General features: G+C 44.6%; 1 protein-coding gene across 2 annotated transcripts in view; it reads left to right on the top strand.

Moving 5' to 3' along the window:
* The first annotated feature begins 325 nt into the window (after positions 1–325).
* Positions 326–20949, top strand: part of LOC118221775 (retinoic acid-induced protein 1-like) — a 37614-nt gene continuing 16990 nt past the window's right edge. The window contains exon 1 of one of the 2 annotated variants that reach the window (XM_035407147.1): positions 326–701. Coding sequence is in view for 1 of the 2 variants with exons in the window: in XM_035407146.1 (XP_035263037.1) it covers positions 16765–16920 (156 nt within the window). In the remaining variant the exon portion in view is untranslated. Of the gene's footprint in view, positions 702–16495; positions 16921–20949 lie in introns of those variants that run through there. The other variant, XM_035407146.1, reaches the window with a different exon arrangement.

Raw genomic sequence — 20949 nt, 5'->3', positions numbered from 1 at the left:
CGAGCTAAGAAGGTGGGGGACTTATTTTTATTCATGGCACAGTCCAGTCATGCAGGCATACACAAACATATGCACACACATGCACACCCTCACTCTCTTTCTCTCGTATCCTCAGGCTTCTCTCTCTCTCTCTCTCTCTCTTCCTTGCCACCCACTCAGACAGAAAGGAGAGAGAGCTAACCAGTCAGAAGTGTTCAAAAGCAGGCATCCTCCTTTTTTCCATCTCACAGTTGACACTGCTGGAGCAGCTGGTCCCCCAGCTCAGCCCTCCTCTTTCCTAACCTCCCCCTCCTCCCCACCCCCCCAGAACATCGTGCAGTCACACTCTCTCTCTTCCCCCCTGCACCCCGACACACACGCACACACACTCTCACACACACGCACACACACACACAAACAGTCACTTGCTCGCTCCCTCGCTCACGCACTGCCTGCAAGATACGCCAGCAAAAGCAGCCCCCTTAGCTAATTCCATTAAACATTCCGTCTGGAAGCTATAAGGCTGCCTTCTAATTGCTTTTGTATCCCCCCGAGCCCCCCCCCCTCCCCCTTGGTGAACATGGCAGTAAATGGAAGGAGGAAGGCGAGTTAGAGAGAGAGCGAGGCGGCCGCTGACACGGAATATTGGTGCCATTTTCACCTTGCAGGAGGCTCCAGTCCTGCTCGGCTGGGTAGAGGACAGAGGCTGAACGATACTGCAGGTACTGTTATCTCATTCTTTTCATATGCTGGATTTCATCAGGCGTAGTGCCCTTACCTTACAGGCTTGGGGTCAAGGGGACGGTAAAAATGAGAGCTGCCTCCATGTGTCTGTATGCGTTAGTTGCTGTCATTTGTGATTGTTACAGTATGTCACTGTGTAGGATGATTTAGTCACCAGAACGTGTTTGGGACTGTCCGGGTTTTGACTCACAGGCAATGTGTAGTTTTTCATTTTTGGACAGACTAAGCTTTCATAGCAAGAACAGCAGGACAACATTTACCCTAGTTCTCATAGCGTCCCTGGTTTTGCATGACAAAAAAGCCCCGCTTACTCCATTTACCTCAAAATACAGAGAGTGAACTTTAGCCATGTTATGTACGTTTGCTGAATTATATACATAGCTGTTGTGCCGTTGTACTTATACACAGCATAAGATCATTGTTAAATGTTTGTTTATTTTCTGTGGTGTCCATAAGAGTGGAGATATAAGATACAACTCCTCCTGTTTTTATAGTAACAACTACTGGTGCATTTGGACTGCTGGAGTCAGGGATTCAGGGATGCCTATGACACAGGGACTAGGACACTAAGGCGACTTAAACCTATTAAATGCTGCACTGAGATTGCAGTGTCATACTTGACTGAAATTGATGCTCTGGACACCCTCCCACCCTGCAAGAATCCATTTAGAGTGAGAGAGGAAGAAACACAGAGGGGGGGTGGGGGGTTTCTTTATGTCCGCAATGACATTTAATTGGCAGGAAGAGAATAATAGCGACTGGCATATATTACGATCACCCTCAGAAGCCCTGATTTTGTTTTGCTGAAGTACCTTTGCTTTGTATTGTACTACTCTAAACAAGCAAAACAAATGCATGGTATATCTTGACTGCTCGCACTCTTTCTCTCAATCTCCCTCCCACTCTCTCTTCATCTCCCTCACACACACACACACACACACACACCCAATCAGAGACAGTGCAGCACTGTTCCTGGAACACTCACTCTAGAGCTCTATACAGCACATAGCTCCTACTCTACTGATAGCACAAGTTAATTCTACCATTTTAAACGATGGTCATTATTTTTGGGACGATTTCCTGTGGCAGGTGCAAGCAAAGGGCACATGAGTTTATTTTTCACAGAGCAGATGACAAGTGCATGATGTGGGCAGGACTTGTCAGGCTGCCTTTTGGAAGCATTGGCAAAATTCAGGCTAGAGAATAAAGCAGAGTGGGTCAGATGTCTCCATGCCCCGGCTTGCTGGATGCTTGGGCATTGTTCAGACAATCACCTACAATGCGAAGCAGATATATAAGGGCTGGAGAGTTCAGAGTTCAGAGGACAATGAGGGGGTAGGGGCAAAACCTTCCTATCATTTATTTATCTCCAGCTGCAGCACACCTGCTAACAATGCACCGCAGACCTGGTCAATCTTAATTGAACTGAACAAATCCCTTGGTAGCAGGTTTGTCAGGGAGCTCAGAGAGACTGTCTGGTCTATTAAACATTCAGCAGTCTCCTTCCCTCTTGGTGCTGTCAGACCTTTGGCAGCTCCTGAGCCACGGGTCGCATGATAGGTTATTAGAATAGTGTTTTGAAGTAAAAATAGGAGGGAAAATGTGTCTATCATCAGAAATATAGGCATGTTGCTGTGAAGATATAGGGGCTTGTGTCCACTAGAAAAAATATTCATACCATATATCAAAGGAGCCAGGGAACCTGAAATGGGAAGATAGCAGTTCAAAAGACCTATCTTAGGTAGTTAGCTGGGTTGTATGTATTCTGGATGTAATTCAGAGCTGTGGGCAGGAGAGGTTTGATGTCCTATGCTGATTCAATGCTTTTAAGAAACAAATTGCCTTCAGTTTCCCAAATAAGCAAAAACAAAAATCTAATCTTGCTATTTCCTGCTGAATTAGCAAAGTGATCTACTTTTTTTATACCACATCTCTTAATCCACTCTTTCTGCAAGTTACAAAAGATTACTCCTGTGAGTGTGTGCATGTGTTCATGCGTGTGTATATGTGTGTGTGTGCAATAGTGTCTCTGTTCATTAAGATTACCTGGCAGGAGTCCAGCAATTTGCAGATTATTGGCTCCTCTAAGTGAATCTGCAGTTAAATTTTGATCTTCCCCTTGTGATATTTACAAGCCCACTGGGTCACAACACAGCCCCTCTTGTCCTCTAGTGTGGCTCTAATGAGGAGCTCCTACTGCAGTCTTCTGTTATTGCAAAATTTTCTGCTTCTTTTATAATAATATTTTGCACAAAACCATAGTATTTGCTGTAAATAATTTTGAACTGGGTCACAGATCTCTTTTAAACTCTATTATAATTCATATTGATGAAATTCTAAATAATGTTTCACTATTGCTATCAGTTACCATTGTTAACAGTATGTAATACAGTAAATATTATTTTTCTGAGTAAATCTTAAGCATTGGAGAGGTTGCATGCTCTTGTTTTTACATGAATGATATTTATCACGTGTCCATGCATCATTTTAAACATTTTTGTTGGCATCACAGTATATTAGGTACAGTGAGGGGTAGGTAAGGCCCCAGTATAAACAGTATATTAGGTACAGTGAGGGGTAAGTAAGGCCTCAGTATATAGAGTATATTAGGTACAGTGAGGGGTAAGTAAGGCCTCAATATGTATAGTATATTAGGTACAGTGAGGGGTAAGTAAGGCCTCAGTATATAGAGTATATTAGGTACAGTGAGGGGTAAGTAAGGCCTCAGTATATAGAGTATATTAGGTACAGTGAGGGGTAAGTAAGGCCTCAGTATATAGAGTATATTAGGTACAGTGAGGGGTAAGTAAGGTCTCAGTATATAGAGTATATTATGTACAGTGAGGGGTAAGTAAGGCCTCAGTATATAGAGTATATTAGGTACAGTGAGGGGTAAGTAAGGCCTCAGTATATAGAGTATATTAGGTACAGTGAGGGGTAAGTAAGGTCTCAGTATATAGAGTATATTAGGTACAGTGAGGGGTAAGTAAGGTCTCAGTATATAGAGTATATTAGGTACAGTGAGGGGTAAGTAAGACCTCAGTATATATAGTATATTACGTACAGTGTACTAACTAGGTACAGCTACTATGTTCTACCCAAGCAGCCAAAACCAGACTTCGTTTTTGAAGCTCATTTCCTGGTGTTGTAGTTCCTGGTTGCTCACTAGCGCCACTACGGATGGCTCCAGTATAGGTGTTTTCATATCCGGTTTCCATGTAAGTCTACGGTACAAATGCGATCAAAATACAAAGTCAATAATTTTTTCTCAAAAGAACAAATAGTCATAATAGGTGTATTTTATTGGTCTTATGACTGCCCATGGGTCGATTTCATGATTTATTGCGTCATTTGGGCACAGTGCCAATATTTGTTCTGGACCAATGAGGTACAGCTTGCGTCACTTCCGGATTACTGCGGATGACTCAGCTACAGTAGGGGCTACAGTCTATGGTCACTGGGGTGGGCGGTGGCGCTTCTTGGCCTTGCCATTGCGGCTCCGGCTACGGTCCGCCTGTGCTAAGTCTGAAAATGCAGGCATCCCATTTCGTGGTGATTTCATTATGGCGTGTGCTATTTACAGCTGCTCTAGACGACCATAAAATAATCCTCCTCTTAAGTTTTTCGGTATCCGAGTCATTTTTACTATTTCCTTTAGCCTACTTAACCAAATAATTACTTGGCAGAAAGCGTAATCAGCTTGCTATATTTGGTAGTCCAGTAGTAGCCTGTGCTAAAACAGTTCGCAACTTCGGCTACCAAGCCATTTGACTAGCTAGCTAACCTTAACCGGCAAACATTCAATCTGTCAAACGTGTTTGGCGGCTTGTCAGTCGTGTACATTCCGTAAATGTCTACCTGGGCCATGCTTCACGCATGTGACAAAGCTACTATAATCCCGATTTTGGGATAAACACTTTTTCAGTTTCACGAAGCGGATTAAGAGTTTCAAGGTTCATTTGCTGAATATACAACACACGATGAAATCACACACACAGAATTTAACGAAATTAAACATCTTGGCATTTAGAAAGGAACATGTTTTTAGCATTTAAGAGACCGACAAGCTAGGTATTTAAGACAGTGGTTCTCAGAATCGGTTCTGGGGGCTCCTTGCGTATATTGGCTTTTCTCCATTGGTTTTGATGATTTACAAGAAAAAAATAATAGCCTAATAATAATTAGAAATTCAACGTAGGCTACATTATTTTTGTCTTCATGCACCAGGTGGAAAACTTGCCGTACAAAGACAAAGTGCGTTGTCATATTTACACGCCTGCAGATCAGTTATTAAAATACTTGGTAGATTTGTTAATCACCGCTGAGTGTTAATTTTTGTTCGGTAGAAAGTGATTTGCGAACGATCGGTCAGCTAGCGTCACCCAGCAAGTGAACACCACAAACGGCGATGGAGTAGCTAGTAGTAGCAGGCTCATTATCTGACTGGCGAAAACCTACGACGATAACTTGCTCGGTTAACAGCAGATCTACCAGACAGTTATACGAAAATTTGCCTAGTCAAATCACCAGTAGCCTACACATCTCCGATTGATTGACCATCAGTGTAGTCAATGTTCTTCCCCTGTGGTTCATATTGCTAACGCGTGAGCTAACCACGGACAGCCTACCTAGCTCACTGGCAAGCTGATATGCTAGCTAAGCATATTCGTTTTGCTGAGAAACATAAATTGAAGATAACTGAACATAGCCTAATTGTATTTTTAATGTCATACATAACGTGATTACATGACACAGTACAGTCACGGATGGAAATTAAACCCCGTAAACATCTGATAATATATTTTAAAACAACGGCAGACAGTCAGCTAGCCTCGTTCAGGTTGAGGGGCTTTTCCGCACCGGACTGTCAATCAAATTGTAAAAATCACAAGACCGCTTAACTCTATGGTTTTGGCTCCAAATCGAGAAAATGGCCGCGCCCGCCATTGAGCTTCAAAACATGTTTTAGAGACCCACGGAGAGTCAATGGGTGACGTCACAGTAGCTGTGTCCATATTTTTTACAGTCTCTGGTTCTACCACTGAAAATACTGTATCGAAAACAGAAGACAGAGTCAGTGAAGGCATGTGTTGTCTCCACTCATTTAGGGGTTCCCGAAGCTTTGTTTCCCTCATTGAAAATTACCTTTTACGAATACCAATAAACAGTGACATCAAAATATATATCAAAAGACATTTTTGCTTGAGGGTAGAAGTTAAGCAAAGCCAGTCCCATAAACACTCTAGCACTCATAACAACCATTATACATAAGGCCATGAATCTCCCATGGGAACATAAGATGCATTCCTACTGTTAAACCTGTTTGCAATTGCTCCTGTGGGAAACACTGTATATCCAGTGAGCATAACAAAGGATTCCATGTTCAAAGGCACGTTAGAATTTTACATCTAAGACTATCACAGCACTTCAGTTATTATCATTTAACTTAATGTCACATTCACATTTGTGCTCTAAATGAACTGCAATTTTACAATAAACAAGTCATTTCACAGGGAAATGATTGGTCTGGCATTGGTTTATGTATGACCATTGCTGAAATTGTTTTATTTCATTAATACTTAAGACAGAATAGAAATTTCACAGAGGGGAAGATGCTGTGAAGAACAGCTGTGATTTGCGGTGTTGCATCATCAAAAGTACATGCAGTACTAAAATAAAGCATCATAATCCAAGAGAATTGCAGTTGCCCACAGGGTCTCTGAGACTAGACAGCAATGCTGTTTATAGCTACAGTTTACCTATGTATACCGTATATGCCTATGTACATATACAGGTAGAGTATAGTGTCCACCTATAGACACCCCTGTAAAAACAGCCTTTTTCTTCTTTGACACATTCATATCCTTAAAGTCAGAAATATTCCTCCAGGAAGTTCTCGCATGCATTCAGTATTTATGGAAATGAAATAATGGTGTTAAAATAACAAAAGGAAATGGAGGTTTTTGTTTTTAAATGATCAAACCGTTGACTGCCAGAAATAAATCTCTCACACTACTAACACAACTGTTTAAGAGAGCGCTTTGCTCAAGGTCTTTGGGCATTTTTCATATTTTACCCTGTAAAATATATTTCAAACAAAATTTAAACCCCTAACCTTCAGCCACAAACTGTTTCCCCTACTTCCAAATTCTCATTGAAATGGAATCAGTCCTTGCTGAAAATGGTGCATATTATGAGTGTGTGCACCTGTGTCTATGCTGGCCTGTGTGCCCGAGTAGATTATGAACACTAGAAAGTGCCGCCAAACACAGGCGATGCGCCGATGCTCAGCTGAGCCAGCTGCACAGAGCAGATACAGAGTGCTGCTCCACGCGGCCGGGCCGCTGACATGTTGGGTTTGGTGTGAGCGTGAGAGAGGTCCTTCTCTGATGTGTTGCATCAAAGCCTCCCCCCCCTAGGGAATGCCAAATTAAGGTTCCTGTCGTGGGGAGGCACACCACCAGAAGAGATGGCAGCATCTCGGCCTGACAGAACACAATGCAAAACAAAGTAGGCCACAAAGCTTTCTGCACCTCCAGCTCTCTGGGAATATTCTGCTGTCATAGCCTCTGTATGCTTCTGGAATGATAAGCCATGATTAAGCTAGTGTGTGCAGAAATGAGTTATTTCCATATGGCTTTTGGTTCACAAGCCTATTAGCAAAAGATTTGTGTTTTTGGAGGATAATTGATTAGATCCGTATGAAGGTGTCATAGCTGTGGTTTGGGCTGTGATTTCTATAACTTACCTTGTGTCTGTTACCTGTCAGTCAGGGTTGTTATTTATTAAACATCATATGCCTGTCCTGTGAACATAGCTCTTGAACCGTGCAACAACTAAAGCTGTATCAGGTTCTAATTACAAATGCTTCAGTATGACTGGCTTAGAGGTGAAATGGAATTAGAATATGGTTTGTTTGCTGAATTAATTGTTTCTGGATGGTTAATCAAGCCTGAGAACATTTTGCTTATCATCTCTACATGACTTTGATCTCCCATCTCCTTTGTTCTACAGTCAGATATTACATCACTGCGTGGTCATTTCATGTTCCTTTGCCTGTGGTGGACTGGGCATTCTGTTTCTATGGTAACCGTGGCTGGAGGACAGGGACATTTGTGGAAGAGTTGGCTTTGGGGATGTGCCCCGTGAGGGATGTGGTCATGTGATGTCCTGAGCCATGTGAATATATGTTCAGAAATGACACTGTCTGTGTTTTATTGTTTTGCCCATATGAGATAAAAAAAAGAATCTTCTTAAAAGATGGTTCCAGCTCTGCCGGAGAGCCCTTTTGTTACGTTTGAGAAAATCCAGCATTAAGACAAAAGCGGTCCCACTGCAAATTGTCTGTCGTGGCAACCCAAGTCACAAATCCCGTGAAAAGAGCTCCCCCGCTCCTAGCGGGCGAAGGCATTCCGACAGCAGAGGCCGGGCGGGCTGACAGAGAGCCTCGGGCCATTACAGGGGGAAGCACCGTTTTCTGCGTCCCTGAAACGGAGACGGGCCGCCGGACGCGGAGCGCGTCCCGCTGTCGGGCCACAGTTCCGTTAGCGCCTAGCCGGCGAGCGGGGCGAGGGGTCAGAGAGACGCGCGTGACAGCGCTCATCCATCAGCGGGGGCGTACGCCGACGCGCGGAGTCAGGCCAGCGGACGCTCCGCCGCCGCTCGGCCCCCGGAGCGAGCCGCGGACAGCCTGCCGGCCGCGCTGGACTCATCGGCCCGTTTCAGCCCCGACCCGTACATTTCCGCTCCCGCACAGATGTCACTTCTGCTCTCCTCTCCCAGGAGTCTGACTAATGGCCGGAGCGCTCGATCGTGTGCGGTCTGAAACCTTTCAGGTTCATCGGATACAAACGTACATTTAAAAATGCAAAAATGCAAAGACTTGTACCGTGTGTCGGGTATGAACATGCTGTTTTCACTAGAGAAGCTAGTGCGGAGCACTGTAGCGTGGGGGTGGGTGGAGTACAGCCACCCCTTTCAGAAAGCTTGGCGCGGGCGAGATGTGTGATGCAGTCCGTAGGGCAGCCGGCTCTCCTGCCATATGCGTGTTCCCCCGCACGCGTGGGGGGTTTGGCCCCCCGCCACGGCGCTCTCTCAGCTGCGGCACCTTCTCTGTCTGTTACCCTCTCTCCTGCTTTCCACCTGACTGAATAAAGCAAAAAATACAAAAGGAGGGTGGACTATCACACTATCCTGCTTGTTTCTGTTTTTTCCCCCGCACAGTACAATGCTGAGCACATTGAATTGACCTCATCTCAAAATATTTTCAGCTGCTCTCTCAATATTGATTACTGTGGAACAGAAAGTGGGAGACGTGGAGGATGATGACAATCATTAGAGTACAGGCATCTGTCTGCCTGTGGGAGACTCGCGGAATAAAGAGAGAGCCACATTTCAGTTTTGGAATAATAATGAGGTGCTGGTTGATGCAGCTCAAGCTCCAAACAGCATAGCACCGCGGCAGCAGAGAATCACAGAATGTCCACTTATCTCTCCTAAAACTGGTACTCCATGCAGAGTTCAGTCCCAGTTTTACATGCATGCTTTATCGCAATTGGTGCATGTCGAATGAGGGTTTGGGGTTAAACATCAAAGCCAATAAGATTGCTGATATTCCAAACTGTAGAATTTTAGTACCAAATTGAAATCTGATTTCATTTCCTGTGGAAATGGAATTACAGTGACTTCATCTTAAAGACAGCTTGTTACTGTAAACCAGTGCATTCTGATCTCATACATTGATCACTCCTAGTATTACACATTGTCTTCTGAAAGCACATCCTCCCTCAATGCTGTCCTCTAATTGTACTTATAACTGTTCCATCCACTGAAGCAGTGCTTCAACTTCCTTTACTATGCAGGTCATTTCTGCTGTGAGGAAACCAAAGAAGCCCTCAGAGAGAGCACACAGGCGCACAGACAAAGACACACACACACTGGTTCAACCACACAGATTCACAGCGCACACACACACACAGGCTCATACACACAGATTCACAGACGCACACACACACACCCGCTCACATACTGTTCAGGCGCGCACACATAAACATGCTCACACAGGCATGCACATGCTCACACACACAGGCACACACACACAGGCTCATACACAAAGATTCAGAGACACACACACACAGGCTCACATACTGTTCAGGCGTGCACACATACACATGCTCACACACACAGGCACACACACTGATGCTCACACACAAGTACACAGACACAGCTAAAGTGGGTGTGCATGAGTTGGAGAGATTGATAGAGAGAGAGTGAGGGAAAGGGAGGGGTGGGATAAAGAGAAAGCTGGTCTGTTTTAAAGGTTGGGTTATAGAAAGGTGGGAAAGAGGTGGAGGGGGGAGATTTATTGTCGAAAGCAGGAAGCACTTCGCTGTCCGCTCACGTTGGCACTGGGAGCTGTGATTGAAGTGATATTTAGAGTGGAGATAAATGAATTTCCAATAATCGGGGGGCGAGGAGATCTCAGGCATCAGTGCATTAGCCTCACACCCCCCACAGCTCCCATGGTGTGGAAAAGAAAAAAAATAAAAGCACCTCCCTCAGGAACCATGCAGAATATTAAATATTAATACACAGCTATAGGAAATGCGTAGAAACAACAGCAACATTGTCAAGTTGTGGGGATGCGTGCTCTCATGGAAGCCCGTATATACTACATGAGCAAAGGGTCAGTAGTGTCAATATAATCACAGTGGCTTCTGGTTGTGGAGAGGATATGGTTGCATGCTGAAGCTCATCCTGAACTATTACATGGACCCAGGGAGACAGAGAGCTGTGTGCAGTCTGCTCTGACATAATTTGATAACTGGACTTCAGCCAAAGCTGCCCTTATGTAAATGTAGCCTAGTTACTGACACCTGTAACAAAGAGAGGGCGGATAAAGCAACATTGTATGAAGAGCTAGGACACCACACCGTGTGTGAAGGTGTGTGTGTGAGTGTGTGTATGAGTGCACGGTTATTTGTGCGTGTATGTGGTCGTGAGTGTGTGTGCATGTGTGACTGCAGACTTTGTGTACTGTAATTCTGAAGTTAGAGATATGTGCAAAGCTGTCTTCTCTCTCCCTTGCTGTGTGTAATGGAAAAAGGATGTGGTTTGGGCTGAGTGAGTGTGTAGTGTGGGGTGGATGTGCAAGCTTGATGTGAGTGCACCATTTGCTACTGCAGAGAAACAGCATGCTCTCTGCCTCCTCACCCCTCCTGGAGATCACACAGCTCATCCTGTCTCTACGCATGGACAGCCTGTCACCCTCTCTCAGTGCTCTCTCCCTCTCTCTCGCTCCCTCTCCCTCTCCCTCTCCATTATAATTTATGCTAGCCACATGCATATGTTACCCTCCAAGGTTAACTGCCGAAGTGCTGCCAGTTTATTTTCTTTACTATGGCACAGGGAGGAGTGGAGGAAGGATATAGGTGAAGAGAAATTTACTGATGATCTGGAAAATATCTGTTCTTTCTCTATGTAATTAATGAACTGCAAACCTCGTAGTCTGGTAAATACCATCGTTTTGGAGATACAGACATTTATTTTTAATCGTACTCATGAGCCAAATGCCATTTCACGCTTTGTTAGACTAAGCCTTTTGCAATGTAATTGTAGTATCAAATGTAATTATTAATAAGCATTTGTTTATTTATAGATAGTACATTGATGTGCATCAAATAGATAGCTGATGTGTATCCTAGCTACCCTTACTGCACACATCGCACCATGTGAGAGAAGCCTCTTCCTGTTTGTTTCTGTCTGTCCTTCAGCGCCTGCAGCCAGCTGTGTCTCTTGGCCATTGCTGCTCCACTCCCCCCCCCCCCCCCCCCCACTTTCCCCATCACTGATTCACACAGACAGGACAGAACATCCCCCACCCGCCAGCCCCACTGTCCTCAGCCTCTGCGCTATTGTCACCAGTCACACTAATGCTGCTGGAGGTCTCCTGTTCCCACCCCCCGCCGTGTCTGAGGGACGGTGTGCAGGGGCCATTCTGCTGCCGAACCCTCGCACTGCGGTAATCACATTTCCCATCGCATTATCTTTCTCGCCTCTCCGCGAAAAAGCACCATGACCGATCCAGTAGGGATTTCCCTTTAATGTGGGCCAACTGGGGTATGAAAAATGCCATCATTTCAAGTTTTCAAAACGCAAGTGGACAAGTGAGGGTGGTATTTGTTCATGCAGATTTGTGTAGATATATATGAAAATCACCCCTCCCCCGCCCGCACACGAACACACACATAAAGACCCCACAAAAATGGGAAAAAAAAAAACTTTATAGTGCACATGCTTGAAAAGAATAGGAAGGGAACGGGGGAAATGAAATGTTGAACGGCAGAAGTGATTATCTCTCAGGCCTGTGGTGGCAGCTGCCTGTTGGCTATTTGTCATCCTGTGTTGTTGGGTGTGTGGGGATGGCTGCAGCTTGGGTGGGGAGATATGTCTTCAAAAATGACATTTACCACCAAAAAAAATCTCCAGAGGCATTGACTTCACTCCCCTTTATCTATTTTGATGCATCCACCCTCCTCATTTTAAACAATGGAAATGGATAAGTAAGCAAAGATCTCGAGGCAAAAAAGAACACATCCCACAAGCAAAATAGCAGCATGTATTACATCATCTCCTTCTTTTATACAGTGTGATCTAATACACCTACCCCCAATCCTTGCATCACCCCCCCCCCCCCCCCCCCCTTGCCACTTCATTGATTAAATCGGCGGCTTTTTGTAGCTTCTCATTGACACTGCCAGGCTTGAATATGGAGATGTGTTAATGAGGTCAGAGCAGTATCTCAACTGAAGTGACAACCCATGCAGCACCTTCACACCCCTATGCCACAACTCAGTACAGGCTGTGTGTAGTTTGTGTGCCTGTATGTGTGTGTGTGTGTGTGTAACTCCTTTTGGTTCTGTCAATTAGGAAGGAATGTAACAGTAAGGTCTCAGTCATAACAAGAGAGTGTCTTTAAAATTTAAAATAGTTCACTGTTTTACCCTGTTATGTTGCATATGTAACCAGCATATGTTGTTATGCTGTTTGCTTTACTGAGCAGAGGTTGACAGGCATGCTTCATGGAGATGTTTACCTGTTGTGTAATAGCACATACTAGCATTCATTAATCTACTGTTTAGTAGATTCCAGTTCTATCAGTGTTTTTATGGTAGTAAAGTGATTTGTGATGAAGTGATGAAAAAAATGCCTGCCCCTGGACTTTTCTTCATCCTTTTTTCCAGTATGTAATTGCAGAATGTATTTGCAGAAAAAATGCTGCAAAGGTGACATAAGCAGTGGAGCTGCATCTGTGCCACACCAGTGAGGAAGTCTGTATAATCCGTCCTGGTTGGATTTTCAGAGCATGACTGCAGGTTGAGACGGAGTGAGACGTCTCTTTGTTAGCGTGTGAGCATATGCATGACTGTGCAAGCAGCACCTATTTCCATTTAAAAAGCATCTATTGTCACAGACAGCGTTGACAGTGAAATAGTAACCTGGAAAATGACAGGTACTAATAAACTCCAAAGGCTTAAATCGGAGATCCCCACAACAACCATCTCTTATGAAGATGAATTCTTCCTGTTCCGATATGTATCCCCCCATGCAGACAATGATGAAAATGTGTGTATGCACACGCATACATTCATACATAAACAACCACACAGGCAATATACCAGGCGATGCCGTTTCATTGTCCTGTAGGGTTAATGAAAGTAGATTCCTTGCAGTATTTCATAAGGCTAGATTCCTGCCTTTGAAGCATTTTTCAAATTTGCTGTTCCACTGTCGGCCTCTGCCCACCCCCCAACGTGTCTAGTTTGTGTGCCACGCGCGTAGCACCACAGAGATCACAGGGATGAGGCCAAATGAAATGATAAGGAAATTGCCGCCATCACGGAATCCGCACAGCATAGCCTTTGTTTATTACCTTCTCCTTTCTGATGTAATGCTGTAGCGCACGTTCTCAGATGTCCATCCGTCTCCCCATTACATAGCCAGTCTGGGCCTCGTGCTGAGAGCTTCTCCTCACTTGCAGGAGAGGCTGCTCGTTAAAACCTTTGACATTTTTCCGAGGAGACAAAGAAACTACTCCTACTTCGCTCCCCCACGCAAAGACTAGGCGTGGAAATAGATATGCTGCACTTTTTTTCGCACAATTTTTTGCAAAATTGTGTTGTTAGAGAATATACTTGTGATTATTCCTTTACCGATGCTGTAAGTGCAATTACTCTCACAAAGGCATGTGCGCGCAAGTCTTTGCATGAGTGTAAAGTCACACCACTTTATCAATAAAAGGCATTTTCCCCATTCCAAAAAAAGTGACATTTTTGGCCTTGAAACCTGTTATTGTATCGCCTCTAGGACAGACTGCTTAAATGAGCTCTGGTAGCCATGGTAACCTCCCCGGAGATGCGAGCGCACTTGTTTATCTGTGGCCAGTGAGTACGCTCGAGTCGCTCTAAGAGGCGTCTGCGCGCCCAAACAGATGTGAGATCCCTGCTGGCAGGAGCGCTATTGATCCAGCGTCACAGTCATGGTTTCCGCAGCCTCCGAGAGACAGCGTCTGAATGTCAGCCTTGTAAAGACCGTATTCACGCAGAGCGAGCCTTTTAAAAAACAAACAGACCGAAGAGCGCAGTGTGGTCAATCACACGCTGCTAACTAGAGCACAACAGCCTCATGCTCTGCTAATACAAGTGAATCGGCACACGTGGTCAAAGTATTAACATTGAATACATTTTTAAAGGTAGGTATCAGCTTGCCTGTGTGGAGCAGCATTAAGTGTCAGTCTAATGTCAGCTTGAGGGTGGAACACGCACAATCCTACAACCGTTTTATTTTTTATTTGATGTTTTCCCCCCAGAGCCATTGCAAGGAGGCCCAAGGCTAAGTGAACAGTTGCTATGTATTTCTGGATAGAACTGTAATGGTGACAAGAATCTATTTACCATTTAAAGACTGGTGGAATTTGCTTTGTGTTTTATTCTGCCATTCTTATGCCTTCATAAGCGTTTTTCAGCCCACCTCCTCCTGTAGCCCACTCTTGACCCCTCTATCATCCATAACTACTGTCCTGTTTCTATTTTTCCCTTTCTCTCCAGAACTCTTAATTGTGCTATTTTCAATCAACTCTCTATATTCCTCTCTCAAAATAACCTCCACTCCAATATGCAATGGCAAGTTCTTTCTCCTCCATTCAAATTTTTTGTGACCACCATGTCTTGCTGTCTTCTCTGACTGACATGGTGACCTGCTGCACAGCTCTCAGTTATTCCGTCCAGGTTGCATGGGGATGGGGGGGGTTGGTGCAGTTTCAAATCTTCATAACCTCTCAACAGGTGTCCCCCAGTGTTCAGTCCTTGGTCCTGTCCTCTTTTATCGCTAAGTCTCTTAGTTCTGTCATCTTCTCCCATTTGATCAAATCCCTCTTATCGAGCTACACTGAACCCTTCATCTGCAACTTCCTCAACTTCAACTATGTCACTCCCATTGTAGTCTCTCTCTACTGCTTACCTATACCTACATAAAATTTTAAATCTTGATACTATCCTATCAGGTAAAGGGACTGCTCCAACATATCTTGATAATATCATTAGACCCTGCTTTGCAAATAGACCTCACTGTTCTGCTATCCTCTAGGACATGGCTCTTGTCTGTTCTGGCCATGCGGTGGTGGGATATGTTTTCCATTGGGACAGCACATACCCTACCCGTCTTCTGAAACAAACTGAAAACCCACCACCAGACTGCACCATGACTCCCCTGTCCCTTATTACCTATCCTCTTTCTTTATTTTGGGATTTCATTTTGGGATAATGTTGTAGGTATATCTGTGTAAAGATTAGCTAGCTGTATAATAGTATTTTGTTTACGATGCTAATTGTTGATTTGTTCAGTTAAATTTACACTTATTTATTATAAATCGGTCTATTGTGCCCTCATTATTAGCCTAACACTGACATTCTCCACTTGTGTAAGCCACACTGGGTATGAGCATCTGCTAAGTGATTGTAATGTTATGTAATGTACAGTTATGTCTTCAGAGTTCTAAAGCTCAGACTGAATTAATTTCTAATCCTCGTTTTAGTGAAGTATATTATAATATTTAGTACATTATTTGAGTCTCTGAAGTCATTTTAATTCAGTGTAAGACATTCAAAGATATCCTCTTTTATTATTTTGGATATAAATAAAGCATGATCATTTCACTGTATTTTACATTTAAGATGTCACATGTTGTTTGGATAGAGATAATGTGCATTCAGGGATCTTATTTAGATAGAGGCCAAAATCATTATTTCTAGGGAGTGGCACAGAACAGCAGGAAAAATAACGGGGAAAATTATTAGAGAACAACTGAGGGATTTGCACTAGAGTCACCTCCTAAAAATAAGCCTGGCTTTGTGGCCAGTTGTCCCCCAGGAGCCAGAAGTCCCGTTCTCTGCAGTCTTCTCCTTTATTGGTGCCCTATTTCACAAGCTCTCTGCCGCATTAATAATAATCCGGCTGTATTGTCACCCTCTGCTCTGTCTCACACAAGCAGCCTGAAGCGCTAATGTGCACCTCAAGAACAAAATAAAGCTCTCATCTTGCCGTCTCTGTCACACAGTCCCTGGCACTTTAAGAAGTACCACTCGCTGAATATTTTTGTGTGTACCATGCCGATCTTTCAGCCCACAATGGTTATTTTGTTTACTAATTTTACATTTCCATGATGCACATCGGAGGATACAGTTTGAAATGCACCACGCTGTATTGCTGTGAAATGAGTTGCTAGTGAAAATAAGCCTCTTCCGTTGAACGAAATGTGCATGAAAATAATAGGGAGACGTGTTGAGGAAACTGAAGCTGTCCCCTTGGCAGAACGCGGGATTTCAGACGTGCTGTGGGCCTGCACCAGACCTCCGACGCCGTGGAGCGCGGAATGCATCAGTAATGCACGCTCCCCGTCTCGTCCCCGCAGACCGAAAGCACTAATTGCGTGAGCGGTGCCAGAGCAGATGAGGAATGATTCGCCTCTAATGCGGCCGCTAATAAATGCTGGCTGGAGGTGAGAAGGAATCAATGAGTTGCGGAGGACGCAGCCTCCGACAGGCTCCGCACTCACGGAGCTCCTGCGTGACTGATGGAGCTCTCCTCCGGACGCCTCACGCTCGTCTAACCCCACGCTGCCAACCAGCAGTCAGGGAGGAGGTAGGAGGGAGTGTGTGTGTGTGTGTGTGTGTGTGTGTGTGTGTGTGTGTGTGTGTTTATGTAGGTGTGTGAGTGCATGCGTAGGGGTGAGTGTGTGGCGTTCTATTCCCAATATGGTACACAAATTAGACAGAGAGGAAGGTCAAACAAAGGCATGCAAACGAGACTGATGTGGATTCACAGTTAGAACCGCACCGTGACTTATTTCATGCGCTGAATTTGATGAGGGCCATTTGCAGCAGGACAAAGGCATTTAGATCCTGAAATGCAGTAATAAAGGGATTCTGTGCAGCATATAAATAGTGGTCTGTGTGCTTGCGTGTGTGTGCATGTGTAGTGGGTGTGCATGTGTGTGTGCATGTGTAGTGTGTGTGCGTGCGTGTGTAGTGTGTGTGCGTGCGTGTGTGCGTGCGTGCATGTGTGCTGTGTGTGTGCGTGTGTTTCGTGTGTAGTGTGTGTGTGCGTGCGTGTGTGCGTGCGTGTGTGTGTGTGTGTGTGTAGAAGAGGGGGAGGGGAACCGTCCTTCCTCGAGGTGTTGTGCCTGACCTGGCAGGGGGGGATAAGAGGCTTCAGAGCGAATCAATGTGTTTGAACTGAGAGATTGCAGCGTAGTGCAGCCTTAGCAGCAGCAGGGCCAGCTGTGGAGGAGGTGGAGCACTCAGCACGGAGCACACGCTCTGACTGCCACCACTTTGTCTGCATGAAGGGAGGAAGGGCCAGGGTAGCTGGAGCACCAGAGCCTGCAAGACTCTAGCTAGTGGGAGTGGACGAGAGAGAGTCAGCAAGAGAGGGAGAAAGGGACAGAGAGAATTTGTGTAAATGGTACAAGCTGAAAATGCTGTGCTCTTTTATCAGCAGACACCATCGTACCTCTTTAAAACAAATCCTTTTTTTAAATTTTCCACTCATATATATGCAAATTAGGCAGCCTATGCAAATGGTCCCAGGAAAGGAGGGGGTGGGAGTGGTGGAAGGGAGGGGGGAGAGGGCTGCCATGCCCCCCAGGTTCCAATAAGTTATTCATGAGGCTGGCTGGTGCGCACCTGATTCGGGGCTGAATGGAAATCCTATTGCGGATCGGCGATAAGCAGTTCAGGCTCACCTCGTCGGCGAACAATGTCATTCATCTGAGTGCCAGCCGCTGCCCGCTTTCATTACTCCTGCCGCTGTCTGCGCTGGGCTCCCCGTGACACCGCCAGGAATAATGAGCGCGGCTCCCTCCCAGTCCCGCGCTTCCTGCGCCGCGCTAAGCTCTCTCCGCGCGGCTGTTTGTGCCTTCTGCTCGGGGATTTCGAGGTGCGGCGGCATAATTTGTTTTAAGGCTCCAGAGACGGGCCTGCTCTGCCCAGCGTTCAGACCAGTTCAGGTGTTCCGGTGCGCGCCGCGCGCTGTGAAAAGGAGCGTGCGCTCGAGGTTGGGCGCCTGAGCCATTCATGCGCGCTCGGACCGAGCCGACGATGCAGAAATAATTTGAAGAGCCGGGCCAGTGCATTGTTCCATTATGTGCTGCGTTCATTAGGAAGGGTTTCTAATCCTTTCAGGAGGAGGGCCATATGGTGCAGCACAAAATGCTGATAAGTTCATGTTTAAGGGTCCGTATTGGTACTTACTTGGCAGAAAGTGAGGCTGAAATATATTTCCCATATTAAGAATTAGCAAAGGCTATAGCCAATGTACACTGATACAATTAAATTATCAAATATTCTCAGTGAAATAACGAAAGATTTTGCTCTGGAAACTGTTCTGCTGTAAATACATTTGCAATAGCTTCCCATAGCTTCTGTAAACAATAAATGAAAGACAGCATCTTCACTCACTACCTAGTGCCATTGGGAGTTTAGTCATCGATCAACAAACAGATAGGAGTCTGGCGTGCACAGCACTGGTTTACATCACCAAACGACACACCCCTTCTCTCTCCACATAGACACATGAAGAACAGAGACACTGTATGCGTTGTGCCACACAGGAGCAAGGCTGTAGAGAAACACTACTAATGGTCCGGAGTCAGCTCCAAGGTAGAGACGGGGAATGGCTAAAAGTCTATTTGATGATATGCCCAGACATCCACACTGAGGATTAAGAGAAATACTAGAGGACAGGAAATGGTTCAGTGCTGTCCCTTTTCTGGGGCATCGGTGTCACTTGAAAAAAAAATGTTCCTGCAGGAGAACATGACCTTCAGTCTGCTTCTCTGGCCCGGTCCTGCATCTGAGCCTTTTAACTGCGGCTTCGCTCAATTACGTTGCAGGTAATTTGCTCCGTAGTGGAGATTAAAGTTTAATTAGAGAAACTAGAGCCATTTAGTCTCTTTAGTCTAATATAATAATGGTGTGCCATTTAGCCAGGATGTGCCTAATAAGAGAGAGAGTGGGAGTGGGATTCAATTCCACTTTTCGTCAACAATGAATGCAAATCTACAGTATCAGCCCCTCATCTTTATGCTGGTTTGGCTATGTTCCACAGACACACTGACACTCGACCATCCCTGTCCACACTCACTCCCCAGCCAGACGGTGCACAGTATAATGCCATGTAGGAACACAGGGAAGGGGAAAGGGCAGAACCTGACAGCACCCCCAGTTTTACGTATCTTCAGAAAGCTTCAGTCTACACAACCTATTTCCAGCAGAGGAATTTCAACCCTTGACATACTGTATGTGTGTGTGTGTGTGTGTGTGTGTGTGTGTGTGTGTGTGTGTGTGTGTGATCCATGCTATTCTCTGCTATAGGATTTTATTTCATTGTATTTATCACATGTAAGAACCTAAGGAGGGCCAAAAATTCACAACCACTGAAATGCTTACATTGTGCCTGTTATTAATGCATGTGCATTTAGGAAAGTGCTTGTGATATGCCTTTGTTCATAAGAATAGGTAAAAAGCCAGTAAAAAATGTATTCTCTGTATGTTTAATGTTTGTAATGGCTCACACATTTTTTGCCAATATGCAGTAGCATAAATGTGTATATCTCACAACTATAGACATATATTTTTATGAAAGCTATTCATATGATCTTTCATGTGACCACTGCTAGTGATTTGATTTGCAACATTTGTTTTGCACAGACCCTCTTATTCTCCATAATCATAAAATGCAGGAGCTTTAGATCTCACATCCATCATCTATATGTAACTGGCTCATAAAATTGAAAAGGGCAAGCTCCAGTGTCAGACAAGATCACCTTTATGGTCCAGCAATTTTGCACATTGACAATGGACTCCAAAAGCTCATTGTTTCAACGAAAGAACTTTCCCACCAATTTTCCCACTAAACATATGTGAAACAGGTATACAGCATTATGTAGTAGGCTAGTGCTCACTGGATGTTCACAGAGATGTGAAGATCCTGAGACAAAAAAAAAAACAGAACACTTATGTCTGCAATGGTACAAGCTGACATTCAGGCACATTGCTTTGAAATTTCAGGAACATATCGATAGTACAAGCCTTAATGACTGTCCCTTTCACACTGTAAATAGCTGCATATCACCTCCCCGTGTGCAGGAACATTTACTCTGGCTTAGAAGCCTTGGGAGGAAGCTCACAAGCTCCATTCTCATTACGCTATTCCCATACCACTGTCAGAGAGTCCCTTTAAAACCAGCTTGCCAAATTATTCACAGTGGCAGTTATTCCAGAAATATGTTCGTTCTTTCTGCAGTTAACAGTATGACTGTTTTTAAGGCAAATGGCAAACCTGAACCGGTTGATCGAGATATCAAGGGCATCGCCTACAGGCAGTGTCAAACTACAGAGGGTAAAGGATAAAGATGCAACTTTCGTTGCCTGTTTGATTTTCTTTTTATTCAATCTCCACTTTGTCCCCTAACTTTATTATACCCTTTGTTTTCTCCTTTTGTGGGGCTGTCTGTGCCATGATGTTTTAATTACTATTGTTGTTGAAGTGGACATTGGGCAAGGCACAATTTAAGTGCACATTACAGTAAGGTGACAAAAGCAAAACAGAACGTATAATTTTGATAATTTGAAATGTAAACAAAAGTGTGTAAAACTGAAGAAATAAAAA

This window comes from Anguilla anguilla, chromosome 2 (genome assembly GCF_013347855.1).
Source record: "Anguilla anguilla isolate fAngAng1 chromosome 2, fAngAng1.pri, whole genome shotgun sequence".
Lineage (NCBI taxonomy): Eukaryota > Metazoa > Chordata > Actinopteri > Anguilliformes > Anguillidae > Anguilla > Anguilla anguilla.
This window is presented reverse-complemented; position numbering and strand designations above follow the sequence as displayed.